This window comes from Xiphias gladius, chromosome 14, assembly GCF_016859285.1.
Source record: "Xiphias gladius isolate SHS-SW01 ecotype Sanya breed wild chromosome 14, ASM1685928v1, whole genome shotgun sequence".
In the NCBI taxonomy this organism is placed as follows: Eukaryota; Metazoa; Chordata; class Actinopteri; order Istiophoriformes; family Xiphiidae; genus Xiphias; species Xiphias gladius.
Genome location: NC_053413.1, coordinates 24,231,153 through 24,251,353, shown reverse-complemented (window position 1 = coordinate 24,251,353; position 20,201 = coordinate 24,231,153). Strand labels below are relative to the sequence as shown.

At 40.5% G+C, this 20,201-nt stretch overlaps 1 protein-coding gene and 1 non-coding gene across 2 annotated transcripts in view; one reads left to right on the top strand and one right to left on the bottom strand.

The window, feature by feature from the left end:
* The window catches only part of LOC120798997 (contactin-associated protein-like 4), a 106,508-nt gene that overhangs the window by 25,680 nt on the left and 60,627 nt on the right, over positions 1-20,201 (bottom strand). The window contains exons 14-21 of the mRNA XM_040143796.1: positions 19,506-19,655; positions 17,658-17,829; positions 10,239-10,345; positions 8,702-8,821; positions 7,769-7,969; positions 4,420-4,582; positions 1,945-2,072; positions 1,121-1,291 (exon numbers count right to left, since the gene is read on the bottom strand). Of these exons, the coding sequence (XP_039999730.1) occupies positions 1,121-1,291; positions 1,945-2,072; positions 4,420-4,582; positions 7,769-7,969; positions 8,702-8,821; positions 10,239-10,345; positions 17,658-17,829; positions 19,506-19,655 (1,212 nt within the window). The remainder of the gene's footprint in view (positions 1-1,120; positions 1,292-1,944; positions 2,073-4,419; positions 4,583-7,768; positions 7,970-8,701; positions 8,822-10,238; positions 10,346-17,657; positions 17,830-19,505; positions 19,656-20,201) is intronic.
* On the top strand, positions 13,997-14,079 carry trnal-uaa. Its single transcript has one exon. It is a non-coding gene; the product is annotated as a tRNA-Leu (tRNA).

The window sequence follows — 20,201 nt, the reverse complement described above, 5'->3', positions numbered from 1 at the left end:
CCTAAAATTAACAATCTGTTTTCTTTACATATACTATATAACCAAAAATATGTGGGAACTACTCTACTTCTGGGGCTATGTATTATGCTGTAGGTTAGGCTCCAGTACCAATGAAGAGAAATCCTAACGGCCCTGAAATCCAATATTCTCAATCAGCTCCCTCTTCTGAGTGATGGGGTCCCACATTCACCCACTATCTTGACCAGTTTTGGTTATTTCACATGAAAGAGTTGTGTATTTTTTATTTTTTCTCCGTGATTTTCTCACTGGTTTGAAGTGGGCGTGGCTCAGTTGGAATGAAGCGATGTCGTTTATGTCTGTGCTTTTGAATCAAAACGTGTTGTGAAGTTGTCTGCTTGCGTCGCCAGCACTGTCAAACAAATTTGATCAAACTGCACCTACACAGTTCTGAGGAAGGGGATTAGCTGAGTTTTTGACCCTCAAACCCTTAATAATAACAACTAAGGATGTTTCTTTCTTGAATGCTTCACTTAATTTTTATTTTAATTGAGTCCTGAATATCAATGTCAAAGAGAAATACAGAAGATTTATGATCGGGGCTTTGATGCTACAGTACACGATGATATTTTAGACACAGCAGTCTGTGTTTTTCTTCCTTTTCCTATTTAAACATCACAGTGCTCCTGTTTGCAAAGCCAGGTCCATAAAATAATGCTGGTGTGGAAGAACCTGACTGTACTGCACAGAGCACCGACCTCAACCCCACCCAGCTCCTTTGGGATGAGGTGGAACGCCGACTGCGAGCAAAGCTCCAAAACTTTGTGGCAAGGCCAGAGGAGCGAAGGTTGTCATATGGTTTAAGACTGAGGTGTTGAACAATTACATATGAGTGTAATGTTCAGGTGTCATGTGATTAAGATCCACTAAGAAACTGTGCATTTAAACTTTGTGTGACAGCTAAAGTGGGGACAGAAAGGTCAAGACAACTGAGTTCAACCAAACTAAAATAAACCGCACTCTCCCTACAGGATAGTTGGATACAGATTAAGCCTGAAACCTCACACGGTTTTACACAGATCCAGATCAAGACTTTGACTTCCAGGTTTCACCGACACGTCACAAATCCAGATTACATCTTTACCCTCGAGCTCCTACTCACAGCTGAGTTCGATCCGGATGAAGTCTTTGATGCCCAGGTTCTCCAGGAACACACCCGAGGAGGCCGTGGTTTTGAACAGGAAGGAGATGTCCGCGCTCAGCTCTCCGTGGAAGGTGGGGAAGTGGAGGTACGACGTCTCCTTGTCGAAAAAGGCAGCGTTCCAGAAGTTCTCTGAAAAACACAATGAAAACTCACAGTCAAGAACTTTAAATGGGAATCACGTAGGGAACAAATGAACAACTGTGTTCAGCTAATGAGCTTACAAAAGGGTATGATTTCTGTTACGTGGCCTTGTTTGATTAATCATACTAAACATTTATTTATCTATCTACTTGGGTAGATATAACTGGCAGTAATTACAATAAATCGAAAGGAGGAATAGCAGCATGCTGCTTTGATTTACCTTGTAACGCATTGAATGAGAAGCAAGTATTAGAGTGTGAAAACTTAAAAGGGAATATACATGAATATACATATTATACATATATGATATAACCTTCTGGATGTGGAGGTACACGACACAGAAGGATTCATTTATCACATAACTGGCAGGTGGAATAAAATATGAAAGGCATGATACTGCATTTCCATATCAATAACAGGCCTGAGACAATTAGTCTCTCAGAAATAATGAGTTATTATTACAAATTTGCTGGTTGACAAAAATTGCAAGCTGATTGGTTGATTTGTTTGGATTTACCTATTGAAATAAAAATGTCAGTTTGAGTCGTTATGTCAGTTGGACAAAACGGAAGAAGAAGAAACAGGTGAGATTTCTGTCATCTCTCCATTAAGTGTAACCAGGCAACCGCAGCTGGACTTACTGTCTCCATGACAACGAAGTGGTCCCACCCTGTAGGCAGCCTCTGACCCTGGCCTCCGGATGTCACCCAGCACCAGAGACCTGACTGGGAGGCTCTCCTTATGGGTGAGCAGGCCTGAGTCTTCAGCCCTGCAGGAGGAGGAGGAGGGTAGAGATAAAGATGAAGAAGGAGAACAAGGAGCGGCGGGGAAGAGGTTTAAAAGAAGATGAAGAGGAAGGAAGTAAAAGAAGGAAAGATGTAACGAAGGTGGAGGAAAAGGAGAAAGTGGAAGGCAGAGAGGGAAAGGAATAAAGTGGGGGAGGGGAGACGATGGGGAGGAGAGAGAAGAGAAAGATTAGCAAAAAGGAAGAGAAGGAATAGGAGGCGTTTAAGACGAAGGTGTGACAGAGGAAGAAGTAAAGGGAGAAAAAATAACGGGGAGATTAGGGAGGAGGAGAAGAATTAGTTAGTAGAGAATAAAAAAGAATGAGAAAGAGGGAAGAAGAACGGTGGTTGCAAAGGGGGAAGAGATGGTGAAGATGAAGACAAAGAATCATGAGGAAAGTGGGAAGAGAGGAAGAAGGAGGAGGAGAAATCACGAGGGAGGAGGAGTAAGAGGAGGGAAAGATGAAAAAGAGGGGAAAAGAAGAAGGAGGGAGAAAAGGAAGAGGAAGGATGAAAAACAGGTGAAAAGATAAAGGGATGAAGAAAGAAGATGGAGAAGAAGGAGGGGGAGAAAGAAGGGAAACAATAGAGGTAGGAGGAAGAAGAGGGATAATGGGAAGAGTTTAATAAAACGGAAAAAGGAAGATGCAAAGATGGAGAGGGAGATGGAGAGAAAGAAGCAGAAAGTGAGAAGGAGGAGGAGAAGGAATACAAGGACATGGAGGAGTCGAGTGGAGGAGATAGGAGTAAGAAAAGAAGCAAAAAGGAAAGACATTTGAAGGAAGAGAAGGAGAAGAATTAAGAGGTGGAAAAGAAAAGAAAGTTGGGAAAATATTGCAAAAGAAGACATGAAAGAGGAGAGGAGAACATTCGAGTGAAGAAACAGAAGGAGGAGGTGTGGAAACAGAAGAAGCTGGAGGACAAGAAGATGAGAAAATATTACAATAAACAAAAAGGTAAAGAACTTTTGACTGGATTGTCAACTCTGAAATAAATGCTTATAATTAGGTCAATCTGTCAAGATGACACAACCTGTTCATCTTCTCAGACAATCTATCAAGAGGACATATTAAAGGTGAGTAAGAATGCATCAGTGTCCATCCAGACACTCGATACTATCATCTCAGTCAACGTCTGCGGCAGCCATTTCCAAAAGTACCCTCCAGAAAGACAGCTGAGTGAGCAGCTCCGTCCATTTACACCCATGTTCAGCTTTACGCGCTCCTGATCTTCATATCTGTCTCGCTGTCCGCTGAGAATTTCTCCAGGACAGGAGGTAAGTGGCGTATTCTCGCAGCAGCGTGAGAATCGGATGGATGGTCTTTAAAATCAGTGTTTGGACCCACAGATGATGATGAGGAGGAGGGAACTGAGATGTGAAGTGTGATGTGAAGATAGCAAGATTGGTCAGGACACGGCAAATGGTCTAAAAGTTTTTTCCCCGTACATTTTTTTTGCCATAGTTGAGTCGGTTTTATGTGAAACTTTTTTTAAGTTTAAACTATGTTAAAATTTAAAAAAAGATGGTTTGAGAGGATGGTAAAGGACATTAGTCCATGTTAGTGTCATTACAGTTATATCATAACAAGCTCTAATATACTGTAAGTCTGATTCAACATTTAACATATTTCTGTATCATTTTTAAGACTTGTTGTTCTTACAGTTCAGCAGTAATTGTTTGCCTTCTCTTTCCTCTGTGTACCTCTGTCTACCTCTGGTTTTATTGTACTTTTTCATTCTTTTTCTTTTGTTGCTATTGCACGTTCTTGTATTTTATTTACTGTATTCATCTTTACACTGAGTTTAACTGTAATACCCTCTGATAAGACCCGCTGCCCCAAAAGTATCGTTATAGGCAATTAAGTTTGATTTTTTTTTTTCTTTGTATGCACTGCAGCTAAATTAAATAATAAAAAAAACAAACAAAAAAAAAAAAAAAACAGAAAGCAGAGCGTAAAAGAGAGGACATACATCTGCTGATATACTGATTTGCAGAGAGGGGGGGTCTCATCAGTGAAATCACTTGTTGAGGTGATAAATAAAAACCTGCATGTGGTGGCCATGAATAATGCATAGAGCAAAACCTACATCCAGAAAATGACCGTAGAGTAGAAGCAACATAGTTGTCAACATTAAGTTTCACAAACGTCGGAATGATTGCAGGACTGTTGTCCTGGATTGCACTGTAAGGTAAAGGGGGGTATTTCCACTCAGTGTAAGTAAACAGACATGCATCAGACTTCACACTTGAATGGCCACCTACCAACCCGAATAAAGATATAAGGAAGAACAAACTAGCATCAAAGCTAGGTCATTTATAAAGGTCAGTACCACTCCATGCGGTCGGCGTCACAGTTGCAGTAGTGTTGCGGGTCCACACAGTCGCCCTGCAGGCCGCAGGCACACTGCCGGCTGCCCGGTTGAGCTCCGCCCCAGTAGGTCTGGAGACGACCGGGGCCGGGACCGCCGAGCCACCAGCTGAGCGGAGATCCCTCTGGAACACACACACACACACACACACACACACACACACCCTTCACTTTCCTGAACGTGTCTCACAATATTCCCATTTTAGGTGTGGAAACCTCTTGTTTCATCTAGTTGAGCTTGTGACAACACTAACTCTTTTTTTCTCTTTCTTCAAGGAGCTCAGAAAGCAAATCATTGTCAAACAGTATGTTCTGTCACGAGACATCCAATTATTTCCTTTAGAGCTGAGCCAAAAAATCTGAGCCGTATGTGGGTCAAAAAGTCATCAGAATTAAAGTTAGATTAACCACCCCACCAGCTATTGCTGGGTTATCAAAAGTCATATTCCTCAAAGCGAAATTGAAGAAGAGGGTATTACAGCCATAAAAATTTCCCAATTTCTCTGCATCTTTTTTCTCAAAGATTTTATCCCCAAAAGTGACGACGGGGTAATGGCTGCATAGATTGTTTTACTTATACCAAAGCAACAAAAGGTTATCTGAGGGATGCAGATCCTTTTTAATGGTCCACTCCTCAGAAAACTACACAGAACTGCAGCCTCTCGCACCCGTCGAAAATCAACAAAGACGCTCACAGTAAATAAAAGTTGGAAAAACTGTGTGCCGTAATGTGTCCTAAGACGAAATGGGTTGCAAGAAAATAGCCGAGTGCTGTATGGAAAGAATCTCCATCTCTCAGCCTCCCAAGATCAATCCAGCGTTTGAAGTAGAGGGTTGTTTGCCAGCTCCTGCCCCTGACACTGAATATATCATTTTGGATGGAAGGTGATGATAGTATATCGTGAAAAAGTATTTCACATTCTGAGAGTGTGTAGGGGGAGAGGATGGAGAGAAGGTGATTGGAAGGTCTCTGTTGAGTCAGCGCTTCTTTATTTTCCCGGAGAGCAGCAGAGAGTTTATAATGGAACTTCTATTTCTCTACCCATTCTTCCTTTTCTTCCACTTTCACTATTTCCATCCATCATTTTATTACCCAGCCCTAAAAACGTCGCTTCACCGCTCACCCTTCTGTCTTATATAATCTTTGGCGAACCACAGGAGTTTGAAGGAGTATCCTTGCAATCAATAGTTGTATTGACGTCCACTGGGCAACTGGCAATCAAAAGAATGCTTGATATATGACTTAAAATGTTTAAGTCATATATCATTATCTAAGTTGTGGTTGATTAACTTTAGCCATGCTAGTGCTATGTCTCCATGGATGGCGATGTCAGTCTGTCAATCAATCATTTTGACAACTATTGGATGGACTGACATGGTATTTGGTACAGATGTCCAAGGTGCCCAGCAGATGATAGCTAATGACTTTGGTGGTGCCTCACCATTTATTATTTCGCGCCACCAGCAGGTCTTTACTTTTCCTGTGAAAAATTTCATCATCTACTACTTCAGAGGGACTGGCACCGAAGTTCTGGACAGACATTCATGGTTGGTTCCCAGAGGATGTATTCGACTGACTTTTCCTATAACACTACCATGAGGTTGACATTTGTGGGTTTCAGTGGAACTATTGGATGGATTGCCATGACATTTGGTACACAAATTCATGTACCCTTCAGGGTGACTTTTAATAAATTCGATGATGCTCTCACTTTTCCTCTAGCGCCACAATCGGTTCAGAATTTTAATTTATCCAGTACTTTGGTTCATGACCAAATACCTGCAAAACTGATGACATTTCCCTGCGTTAAAGCAGCACAGGGGGGCTGTTAGGGGGCACAGGGGGTATAAGGTACAGTTGAGACATTGACATACAATCCAGAAAGTACAACAGGAGAAACAGATTATGCATTTAAAGGTCTATAAGACGTGAAAGCACTGCCTAACAGTTATAATACCCACATAAAGGATTTCACAGCTCTGAAAAGTTATCACAGCAGCAACTATTTCATCATTTGGATGACGTGGCATTGTGTCACAGCAAAAGTTGAGCCAAGTTCAACTCTTTTGCCGGACGACTCTGTTGTTCTCCCAAAGCTGCGGCGACGGACTGGCTCCATTCAAACATATTACAGGGGTGAGTTTTTTTCACGCAGGCCAAAGTCAGTTTGAATGTGGCCTTAGTCTTGTTTCTGTCTATCGATTAATCAATTACCCGATGAGTTGTTTCAGCACCACTGTATGCTGCACATAACTATTAAAAACTGGGTTTTACTACACTGAATGTGATGCTCTGCTGTTGTTGTTCTTGTGTAGACTTTGAAAGTGTTCGCTAGATTCACTGCTACCAAGACAAATTCAATGCAACCTGGTGATTAAAGTGATTCTCATTCTTTATCGATCACTCACCAACCCTGAGTCGATACAAGCACAAGAAAACACTACTAGACAAAGAAAACACTAATCTAACTCAACAGTCATTCCAAAAGGAGGAAGCATAAACAAATCCTGAACGATCAACTTGTCCGAATCATGTGTGAAAGTTTGAAGCAAGGAACGTAATGATTTTGTTCTTTCTGGATGAGAGTGAGAATAACAGTTGGAGATCGCCAGCTGAAGAGAGCCTGCTTAACCAAGCGTTCATTGACTTTTACTTAACCCAACAATTCAAGTCAAGAAGAAGTTCTTGTTTACAGTCTTTTCTTTAATTTAATTTGATTTAAACTGGCACTTGAGGGGTATTGAGGGAAAAGGAAAGAAATAGGATTAATAGATTAAAAGGATTAAGATTAGATACGATTTTTAAAAAGTGAGATCTACTTTTGAATTATTAAAGTATAATCACAAACACAGAATCAAAAACAAAAAAAATTTAACTTTGACTCCATTAATGTAGATTATTTAGGTTCTTCACTGATAAATTTTTTAAGAAGTTGACTTCAGAATGCTTCGTATTCTCTACATGTTTCTGAGATTTCTGTGACTGAAAAATTAAAATGTAATAAAAACAGTGCAGTGTGAAATGAGAAACTAGTTCACTGGCTTTGTTTATCTCTCTTGGCCCCGCTGCTCGACAGTGGAGCAGAGAGCGTAGTAAAGTTCAGATGTGAAGCCAGCCGATGACCAGCAGACTTCAGATTAGAAAAAGAGAGCTTAAAGTTGCAAGTTTGAATCCCTGGCTTGGAAAATATCTTAGCTGTTCCAGGCGAGCTGTTCCACGACTGACAGCATTAGACAAGTTGAAACTAGAAATCCCCCCAATTATGCCTAAATATATGAGGACCTGACCTGGATAAACAAACAGGCCTCACCTGGCGTGTTGAGGAGGCGGGACTTCCTGCAGTGGTAGGACAGCTCCTGTTCGCAGTGCTGTGATTGGCTGGTAATGGCCAACAGTTGTTCCTCCTCAGTCGAGTAGTCAAAGTGAACTAATTGCTGGCTGACACCTGGAGAGGGTCGGACTCTGGTCAGCTCTGTGTTGTTGTGCTGGATCACCATCCACGTGTTCTCCTCTGGTGGGAATACACAGATAGAGCTGATATGAATTACCATTAAATTTCCATAAACCGTTTTTCCTGGAATATGTATACAAGTAATATGTGTACCACATACATGATGATAGATGGCATTTCTGTGTAGAGGAAATGTGAAAATAACAACATATGGCATGCCTAGCTGAGACATGAAGTGACCGTAAACCTGTTAATAAAGGGAGTGAAAACCGAGCAAAAGCAGCCTTTCAAATTTCAAAAGGTTTTGATCAACATTTGTTTTATATACTGTATGTTCTCGTTTCTCATTGTTATCTTTATTTATATATACAGTATGCACTGTACCTTTAAGACTGGCTATTGCAATGAGAGCTGTTACCTATTCATACAATTAAAACATACTTGAACTTGAGCGTGAACTTGAAACAGACAAAGAGAAAAACTGAGAGTGACGAGAGAAAGAAACGGAAATCAAGAAAATAGAGATCGGCGGGAAAAAAAGATAATATCAGCACTATTTAGATATAAGTATTTGAATTATACGTATGAAGCAGTAAGACAGAAAGAGGAAGTTTGTCATCATAATTAACGTTTATATGATTGTACAAATGAAATGAAGGAATGATTGAGGTAGAGAAGGAAAGAAAGAAAGAAGGCAGATGGAAGATAAAGTGGACTAGAGCAATCAGGATCAGGATCAGAGTGATGATGGGCGGATGAAGGGGAGTGAAAGTGTGTGGGTGTGCATGTCACCTGTCATGTTGCAGTAGACCAGTTGTGGTTTGACTGGCCCGCTGCCGTCCACGTCGATGTAGAAATGTCCCGACGCGTTGCCGTTGTGTTTGTACGCCTCGCAGGACTGTTCGTACACAGCTGGGGGGAAAGTAATGGGATCGACATCAACATCAACACATCAGCTGGCGAACAGGAGCTGCGGGGGGGGGGGTTTAGATCACACGCTGTGGACTGTGGATTTATGGGTCCTTCTTCATACATATGTATCACCGCTGAATCATCAGCAGAGTGAAGAGAATCACCTGAGGTTCTATTTTTTATAGCAGTGTCCCATAAAGTCAAGATCAGTCCAGCTGGGGAGGACAGTAATGACTGATGGGAATACAAAGACTGAATGAATAAAACGTAGACCTTTATCAGCCCTGCCTCTTCCTCTCTATCTCTACAGGTCTTCCTCTCTCTCCTTCCTCTGCAGTCAAATAATCGGAGCGTTCAAGTCAGATCCATATCTAAAGGTTCCCACACTCTGCTCACCTGTTCATCTCTCTCACTCTCCGCAGCCAAAGGCCTTTTATTCACAGCGTCGCCCAAGTGTGGCTAGAAAGAGGCTTTCATGGAGACATCAGTAATAAAAACGAGACCAGAGGTGGAGTGTGTGGGAAACTCTCCTCTTTTGGTCTCGAGGATTTGGCTCGAAGGGAACTGGCAGAGAACCAGTAAATCCCACCAATAAGCTCACCTTACCTCCGTGGTTTTAATTCTTCATTCAGTATCTGGCAATTTAGTCACAGCGACAGATTCATTAACCTCCGTCGTATCACTCGCACACAAACAGATTCAACAATACTGTAACCTCCTGCACCAGAGAGAAAGGATGTGCAGATAATAAATATAGCTCCCAGGGGCAGCTCTATTTAAAGGGTGGTTCCGGTTTATTACAGCCCTTGGTCTTTTTTCTGTAGTTTTGGCCACCATCTCTATCACTTATAAGAAAATGGTAGTCACAAAGATAAGCACCCTCCGACCCTCCTCCTCTCCCATCTGTGTATGAATGAATAGGGGAGAGTGTATATGTTCCAGAAATATAATTTGATGGGACATTCTGAGCCTTAGTAATGTCAGAAATGTTAGGATATCCTTTATCCTAATTCTATTTGGGGGATAATTATGCTCCATGTTTTGAAACTGCAAATCCTGTAATTTAAGGGCTTTTGGGGATGTAAACAGGAAGTATAAAGTTGCCGTGGAGCCTGTGAGTAAGTTGGGGGCTGCGATTTGAGCCCCGTGGTTTTAGCCTATATTTGTTCACATTCTGGCAAATCAGTGCCATTACAAGTACGATGAATTAGTTATTAGCAGTTTTTTTTCTTCCTGCAATGTACCCATGGATGTACAGACAACTATCTCTGGATTATTGTAATAATGAAGAAAACTTCAAAAACTTTACAGTTCTCAGGCAAGTCGTGGAGTTATAAGGAGGGTCTTTTTTCTAGGATTTTTCTATGACTTTTTTCTTGGCGGCCATGAGCCAGTGTTTGTCTAATAGCTGACTTACAGCTGTGGCAGGTCGCGCCGCTGTAGCCGCTGTCAGAGCAGTTGCAGTGGAAGACGGTCCAGGTCTGACTGCAGCGGCCGCCGTGTTCACAACGACTGGGAGAACACCTGGGAGAGAGAGAGAGTATGAATAGATCGTTTTTTGTTTTTTTTTAAACAAAGACTAGGACTAAGCTGAGCTATGGTTAGAGATGATTCGTTTGCTTGATCATGGCAGTTTGAAATTTTTGAAAAACAATTCTCCTTGACCTGCTGCCAACAAACTTTCACAGGAGAAGAAAGGACGCAGCTCACACCAAATACTCCGATTTTTGCGTTAATGTCTGGAGGAGTAAACATTTTATATGAAAACATAGTTTATAATTCAGCTGATTTACTTTTGATTTACAATACTGTCAGTAAGAAGGTTCATTGTTTTGCTCAAGGTCGCCTCAACATGGTACCCGTATGGTACTTGAGTCCAACCCCAAAATTTCAGTGATGATCTGTGTTGAGTGACAAAACATCGACAGTGAGCTGAGAGTAATGTTTTTGTATTTTCATTATTTGAAGGGATTATATCAACATCAGGGAGGGTACCCTTGCATCCAAGCAAATGCTTCAGTCATCATCATGAGAGTCGACAGGATTAAAACACCGACAGAAACCAGAATATGCCACGTACTGCACCTGCAGAGTAATTCAAAAGATTAATGAACAGTCCAGGCCAGCTCATATACAGTATCCTGAATATAATTACATCCTTAAAGGAGAACTCCACTGATTTTACACATCCCAGTCTGTTTACTGGTGTGGGGGAGAACTACTGCATATGCGAAAAGAAGTTGCGTATAAGCTTTTGTGGGTCCCCAGGGAGCTGTGTGAAATCTGATAGATTGACTCAAAGACATGCCACCTGACACTTCTGCTGCATTGATTTTTGGTCTTTTATTTAAAAAAGTGTCCCTCATGATTCTAATAATGTGATAGGAGACTGCTGCTAAATCAGTAGAGTACCCTTTTAAGGCAGTAACTCTGTTAAAGCATTTAGATGTCGGTGGCATTAACTTTGCCTTACTATGGTTATAATGAAAGTATTAATGAGCATTCAATAGCACTGAATGGCCTTTGACTTTGGGGTTACAGATCTCTTTCTAACCATCAACAGCCCATCCTGCTTCATTTTTATAAAAATACCAATGATTGAGGGGAAAAATGCTTTCAAACTCCAACTACCTTACTTGATCGTAATGAATTCAACTGAACAGCCCTCTTTTGAAATGCAACTTTCCATTTCAAGGACGTGAAAACCTTTTAGCCAAAGCTCTTCAAGGTTATTTAGTTGATGGCCATCGATTGGCCTAAATATACTGCTAAACTGCAGTGTAGGACCTCAAATAGAACATCTTTCACTTTGAATAATGTTTTTTTTTTATTGAGATAAAGTTGTGGGCGTTTTTTTTTTTGGTCTGGAAAAAATTGTTTTCTTATGATAAATTGAAAGATACCCTTCCTTAGAGAGATCAAAAGGGTAATTTCATTATTTCAGATATATTATCTTGCATCTTACATAAAAGGAAACATTTTCTTCGGAACAGAGAGTATCCTTTGACCTCTTCTCAGCAGAGGATCGTCACTCCTGCCAAACTGCCTGTTTGCGGAAATTCTTTAAATGAAGTTCTTAAAATTAAAATTAATCCAGCTCCCAGTGTGTTATTCATACTAGGCTCGGAGATCTGCTCAAATGGGACTGTGCAGCTTTAGACTGGAGGTAACCACAGGAAACAACCTGAAAACATCAAGCTAAGGGAAAGGACACGAATGCTGACACAGGTAGCAGTTCCTGAAGCTTGGAAAACGACGACCAAAGATTTTGCAGAAGCGAAATGAAGGGAAGGGAGGAAACTGCAATCTGGACTCATGCTCACTTCAGCTGTTTCTTCATGTGCTTTTAGTTGAATGGCAGTTTAGGAAAACTGCGGCACAGAGAAACTTACGATGTTTATGGTAGATTTACGGGAAGCGGTTATACAAATATCTCTAACCTGCAACAGAACAACAACACTCTGTTCACTAAATCAGCCACTTGTGAGTCCTGATTCTCTGCCAACTGAGCTGTGTGGAGCTCGCTAAATAAAACACAAAAATGCATCTATAGGGAGTAGGCCATATAAGACCTAAATTAAAAAAGACTAAATTGCTAACACTGCTACAAAGGTGGGTTATATTAAATTACACGTCAGTTACCACTCCAAAACAGTTTCAGCAGTGCATTACTTTTAGCTATAGGTGTACATAACAAACTGGGAGCTGAGTGTATCTGACAACGCACTGTAGTATATCATATCTGTAACAGAATTTATGGTGATACAATTTTTCCATGTTCTATCAGTTCATTAGTCTGTTAGCTCTGGATAATCCAGAGAACACAGTCCAATAGCTATCACAGGGGCCATTCATTTGGTAGATAGTTTAAGGTGAGGTCTGTGCCATATCTTGAGTGACAGCAACACTGAAGACATATTGCTGTTGATTTTTGAACTGCAATTCCATTTAGCTCCATTGTATGGGTGTGGTGATCTTACAGACATGCACCTCAAAACTCGTGCACATAAAACCAAAACTGTGGCCAGAACACTCGAGGTAAGTGAGAAAACATGTTAAAACGACACTTTAAAACAGCCCAGTCTTTGATCTGCACTGCGTCTGGTAAGACACACAAAGATTTTTTTATGTGACCTCAATTCTGCTGAGAAAACACACACTCAATTTTACATCATTGGTGTTTACAGCTGGGCGGTATGTGTATGTTGTATTTCGTTCTCTCTTTATGTTCATAAATGTATATTTCAGTGAGTGTGTTTACTCAATATTGAAGAGAACAGATGACTCTACAGAATCTGCAGCCTCCCCTTTATTTAGATAAAAGTGCTGACTGGGCAGCCTATTTGCCTGTTACAGTCTCATTTTTACCTCCATTCCTCCCTATACTGTTTTGATCTAAGAATAAGCCGGAGCCTTACAGATAAAGCACTTAACTTTCGCCTACTTAGTTCTTTTATTTTATATATTTAGCGCTTATGTATGTGTGAGTCAGTTATAGGGAGGATTTCAGGCACCTAAGTGTTGATGTAATCAAGTTCAGTGTGTCAGTTGTGCTATTTACAGTATACGGTATTGGCCTTGGTCTCAGTGGTGTCTGTCCGACTGCTGATGACCTTCAAAGTCAGTTTTTGTGTAGTTGTCTATAGTGCTGGCAAGAGCAATGAAACACACTGAAGCATGAAACTGAGTTTACATAAGTACATAAAAACAATCAAGGATCAATGTACTGATTGCAAACTCTCGTGCATTTTTGTCTCTAGAAGTAAATACCTGCGTCGCTGAAAGGGCGACAGCAAAAGACTGAATAGTAGCAGCAATCAAGTCCTGTTATTCAAACTGCAACTCACACGCGGAGATGTACAAACTCAATGTATTTTCAAGCAACAACAGGCAACAGTTCTTATATAGGAGATATTTTAGGCTTTACACATGCAGACCCAGGTATACAGTCACATTCTGGGTCTGTAATTGTCACATGAAGTGTTGCTGAGTCATATCCCAATCTGAGCGAGTGTTTAAGTTTTCACACTCAAAATGCAACGGACGCAAGTCCTTAAATCCCACTCCTGGTATTTAATCTTTTTTTGAAAGGATTAACATGCGACAGACATTTTCACCTAAAACCCTTCGATCACAATGGACTCATTAATTGTACTGTACAGACCAATAACCAGTACCAGGATGGCCGAGAGGTTAAGGCGTTGGACTTAAGATCCAATGGGCAAATGCCCACGTGGGTTCGAGCCCCACTCCTGGTATCGTGTGTGCCTTCACAGGCTTCGTCTTTCACCCATCAGGCTCTGAGGGGTATGGGTGTCCAATTGGTTAAGTCATAAGAGACAAGGCAAGATGATAATGTATCCTTGCAAAGCATCAGGGTGTGTTGTCTCAGTAGTCCTTTACTAACTGACCTTTAATCTTTTGCCAGGCCTTTTATGTAAATAATAAGTAGAGTTATTTGGATTCCAGTCAACACGCTGTGTACAAACCTCTTAAAACTATTTATTTTCGACTCTCTAGCTTGTTGATAGGATAACAGCAGGGCATTTTAATCTTCACATTGTTGTTCTTTTGCAATTAAAAAGAACCCACTCATGGTATTTAATATTTTCTGCACCAGATGTGTCCCCAAAACCTCCAGTCACCAGAGCATAAGTGATCAGAATCAGGATGGCTGAGTGGTTAAAGCGCTGCACTCAAGCTGCAATGGACATAAATCCTCAGTGGTTCAAATCTCACTCCCGGTATTTATATACATATTTATATATATTTGCTGTGAGGAAGGTTACAAAGACCTCTTTACCATGTAAGAGGGGGAAACAGTTCCAACTTTAGATCAGAAACACAGCCTGTATTTCTGAGTCCACATTTAAACAGAATCAGCTTGGCTGATCTACTGAAGCTATCATGGGTGATGTTAGCGTCTCTATGAAAGCATTGATTGGGTAAATCGTGCGTTTTCCACAGGCCAATTTGAATGTACTCAATGATTAACAAACTGGGTTTTCTTCATTAGATGAGCCTTCAGGCGTGCCTATATAAAAACAAAAAACAAAAAAAAAACGATAAGGGTATTACGTCGGATGTTTCTGCCTGCCCATGCAGAGGGAAAAAAAAGTTTGTTCAGGAAATGGCTTATGTTGACTTTCTGACCAATATGAATGCAGACTAGACCTGAAGTAAATTAGATCTGAGTGTAGATTCAGCTCTAGTCCTGCTACAAGACTCATGGGTCAAATCTATTAAATGTATGGCTGCTTCTACATTGTACTCATTGCATGGGGTTACACTGCTATTAAGCCTCCACACAAACACAGATGTAACAGCCTGCTCTGAGGAAAGAGAAGCATAAGGAAGCTAAATCTATAACTCCACTTTCTTTAAACTTTATATACCCCGGAGCCCGTATTTAATAAACAGAGAAACAATGAGGGAAAGCAAGGGGAAAGCTTTGATTTTTCTCTTGTTCTGTTCTTGTGAGTAGTCAGATCTGTGTAGGAGCTGAATTCTGTTGAATAACAGCAAATGAAACAGGGTGATATTTAATTAAACCCACTAGAACATATTCTCCTTCTCTGGTGAGGCTGTATGGCTGGTATGTGTATCTGTGTTCATATGTATACATGTATGTACTGTATATGAATATGTGTCAACTGGTTGTTCCCTAAAGGAGAGCCCATAATAGCTGTAATTGTTCCTTTAATTGCGTTGTGTTTTAAGTGTGACGTTGAACCAGGAGGCGACTGGTTCTGCTCCGCGTGACTTAACGCTCTCTATCTGAGATTACTACAAATGAGTTGTCTGTGAAGATCCTCAGTCATCCAGGTCATGGTGTTCTGTAAGTGCTATGCGAAAGCAACTGGACTTGCTTGAAGTTCTTGAAGACGTTTCGCCTCTCATCAGAAGATCTTTTCACATGTCACGAGGAACACAACGCAGCCTGCGTAAACAGTTAAACAATTTCTTCCGAGGCTCTGGAAGGAGTTTAGTCAAGTTTGAGAAAATTACATGAGTGACATTCTGTAAGTGCTATGCGAAGGCACCTGGACTTGCTTGAAGTTCTTGAAGACGTTTCGCCTCTCAACCAAAAGGTGAGGATAACCTCACCAGAGGATGAATACCTTGTTTTCAGCCATGGTACTAACATGGGTCTTTGGATGGCAATGATGGTCTGTCAGTCAGACCATCACTTTGGTCAATGAAATTTTGTACAGACATTCATGGTCCCCGGACTATGAATCCTACTGACATTCTTGGTTTCTCCTCTGGCACCAAAGTGTGGCTGACATTTGTTGTTTTAAATGGAATATCTCAAGAACTACTGGACGGATTTCTATGACATTTGTTTTAGACATTCATGTTCCCCTCAGGATAAAATGTAATAACTTTGCTCATTCTCTGTCTTTTCATCTTGCACCAGCACAGACCCAAATTTTAAATTTTCCAGTGCTTTGTGACAAAATACCGGTTAAACATCGGCATGTGGGCAAGTACAGCCTCACAGAATGCCAATCAGGTACATTGTGGCTCAACCCTAGGCCAATGGGGCAACTTAAAACAGAACATTTTTCGGGCCTTTGGTAGACGCCATAGCAACCTACATAGCATCGGTTTAAAAAAAAAAGCTCCAGCAGGAATATAACCTGAATAAAAACCCCTCACATCCTTAACAGAGTGCAACGTAATAAATTAGAAAAATTTCTGCTTTAAAAGTGGTATTCACAATGAAGTAGTGACACTACTGATAACAGCATGGTGCTAACTGAAACAGCCTCGATCGAAGCTGATAAATCATAACAAAAAGGGAGACACACAAGTTAGAATAACACATATTATTTTAGTTAGACAGGGATGAGAGAAAAAATGAGTAGAATCATTGACTCGTCAGATATGAGGGAAAACATAAAACAAACAGGGCTGTCGGTGGTTACTTCATACCCCTCATCTCCACCGAACAACAATTGTCCATTCCTTAATAGAAATTCTGTGAGTGTGAGTGAATGCTTTTGATTCTTTGTGTGTCTTTGTTTGTGTATTTCCTGGATGCAAAAACCTGCATCATTTCACCTCACAATAAATTACAAAAAAAATAAATAAATAAAAGTAAAAAAAAGAAGAAATACATTTTGCTTCCACAAAAATTGTGTCTAATATAGAATTGAGTGAAAAAATAATCAAGGCAGCACTGAAAAGAATAAAAAAAGGCAACAAACTTTTGGCTGACAGAACACGACTCCAGCTTTAGGTGTCTCTGTATCCAGCCCACCAATGTCAAAAATACAATGGCAAAAAAAACCTTCTTTTAACTGCAGATTTCTCTGTCGTCATCGGTTCAAATCCTACTCCTGCTATTTACTTTACAGCGTGTGCCATAAACTTTTCCTAAAGTCCTGAAGACATAGCTTAGTCAAGTATAGTGCATTTGAGAACACTCTAGTAACCACAAGGCTGTTTGGTTAAGGTGCTGAATCTTTGACATTTAAAGCTCAGGCTCTTAGGTGCTGAAGCCACTGGGCTTAAAAATGAAACTAACACCAATGTTTTTAAAGGTCATGTGCTACAACTGCGCGGGTGCTTTCGTTGGAAAATTGGCCTCATTTGGCCATATTGTAACATCAAATCATAAATGAAATGATAGCAGCTACTACAGCGATCAATAAACATTAAAAGTGAAATGAAAAAAGACAGGAAAATGTGCTCGATGGTACAACGATAGCTGTGCTATGCTGAACTATCTAAGGAGTAAGTGTATCTGCAGGGATGTCTCAGTAATGGCAGAGTGGGTAAAAAGTTGGTTTAATGGTAGACCAGTAAGATGGGTTTTGGTGGTTCTGACCTGTCAATAATGCCACACATGTCGATCTGCAGGTGGCTGTAGTTTCCCAGCAGTCTTTGCTGCACCAGGATCAGGTCCACCGGCTGGTCGTCCACAGTGATGAGACGCACGCAGCCCTGGAAAATGTCGAAGGGGTTTCTACATTTCTTACTGTCGTCTTCAGCAGGACAACCTGGACAAGAAAGGCACAGGAGCATGTAGACAACGGAACAATAATGAGGGGAGTGACATGACAGCAGTGATCCAATCAAAAAACACTAATGGGACCTGAGGAGAAGCAAACGGTCAAGTACACAAACAGTTCATGGCACAAGAAGCTGATACCTCACTTTTTAGTTGCTTTCCAGTGCTGTAAAAACAACAACTCATTTGGCCGAGACATTTCTAGAGAAATTAAACACAATTAAACACAGTCAACTGCTGTATTACAGATACTTTTTACATAAATGAAAGATATATCATGGCTAAAGTGGAATATAACCCAATGTGATGATTAAAATTCACTCTGAGGAAATGGCTGAAAACACACTCATTTGCTGTAGGGGTTAATGCGCATTGACAGTGTACACGATTCTGTAGGGGCTAAAACTTACTGTGGTTTACTAAAGAGAAGTATAAAGAGACATTGTGGTAAAGTTGTTCTACCACACAGAGAGTTGAGCAGTGATTTGTGGTCGTTTATGTATTTTCAAGTGTCTGGAATAATGCAAATACTCTATAGGTCAAACCTTGATCAAATATCTTTTTATAGTCAACTTAATGTGACAGAGGAGATAGTGAGCATGCATTTATGTCATGTGTAAGTGTGTATGTGCAAGATGATAAAAAGCCTTGAGCAGTTATAGAGCATGCCTGGACTGCAATATTACTGAGCAGAGATAGGACAAAAGAGATGAGAGTTAAGAAAAAATAAGAGGCAACGAGGAAGCCAGTGGAGAATGAAACAGGGAAAAGGGACGGGAGAGAAGAAAGAGAGGGAGGGATAAACTGTAGGTAGGGAAAGGAAGAGAGAGGAGAACAGCATGAGAGGAGGACAGAGGAGAGAGAGAAATGAAAGAAGGAGAGGAGAAACATAACGCAGACATATAACTTTCATTATGAAACAGCCATAACCTAATTTGGCTCAGTGCACACACAGTTGTAGAGGTGAGTATTGATGACACCAGCTGTACAGTACAATATATAAAATGTCAACAACTGTCAAATATTAATACATGTCTTTAAGTGCAAATATGAAATAAGTTAATTTGAACCACACTGACACTGAAACATACATTTTGGAGCACGTTTGGATAACTGGTGTCATGACTACAACTATACTATTATAGTAGTATTCCCCAAAACTCAAATTAATAAATAAATAAATAAAACAAAAATTGAGGCAGCCGTTGCATTTAGTGTGGCACTCTGGGCCCTGGCAGACATCGGGATCAGAAGAAAAGGAGAGTGCGGACGAAATGAGGTTAAATCCAGACATGAAAGGCAGGAATAAATGGTTTCATTTATTAATGAGGGGCATTAAAATTCATCCTTTAGTTAAATATTCCTGAAATGCGAACGAAGAAATTAAAAGTCTGAATATAGCTTAACTATCATTCAGCTACTGCAAAACGAGCTAGAACCTTCTGAGAGCTACTTCTGAGAGCTAGTTTATGTCATTAATGTAAATTTTATGCTGTGTTTCTCCTGTTGGTATTCCAGTGAGAATTCATTTAAACTAATATCAAGGCATGTCCAGCGCACTGATGTGAAAGATTGCTTAATTTTTAGTTTGGGGTGCTAAAATGGCTTAGCGATCAGCACCTTCTACAGTGCCTTAAGTGATATTGATATTTTTTCCACTCTTACCACCGAAGAAGAGTTGATTTCCTACGGTGACAGGAAAAGAGGGGCTGGCATGGGCGACACCTCCTTCCTCTTTATCTAGAGCGATGGTCAGACGTCCTCGCCCGGAGGTTAAATCCACTGAATGCCACTGACCGTCATTTAGAGCCGAACCTGAAGACCATTCGATGACAAAAATATCACTAATGTTTATCGATGTAGCATTTTTCAAAACAATGCTACAATGTGCTTCACAGTCCCCATGGCCGGATTAACCTCCCAGGGAGCCCTGGGGCATCCATTTATTGTTGGGCCCCTGTTGACCCCCACTGTACATGACAGTTTCATTATTTTTCCAGGCACTCGGAAAAAACCAACCAGTTGACTGACAGAAAAGCAATTGGCAACAATCTTGATGAATGATTATTAGCTAAAGTAATTTTTTTGAGCAAAAATGCCAGAAATCCACTGGTACCAGCTTCTAAAATCTAAATATTTGTTTTCACATTTTTCTATAGGAGTAAACTCAACATCTGAACAATCAATTGATAATTAAAGAAAAATTATTGTCAGATGTATTGATAGTGAAAATAACTGTTGGATGCAGCCGTACTGTTCTCTTATAATCGAATAATACAAAGTTTTCTATGTTAGTTAACTTGACAAATAGAAAAAATAGAGGCAATTTGATCGAAAATGACAAAACACAACACACAAGCT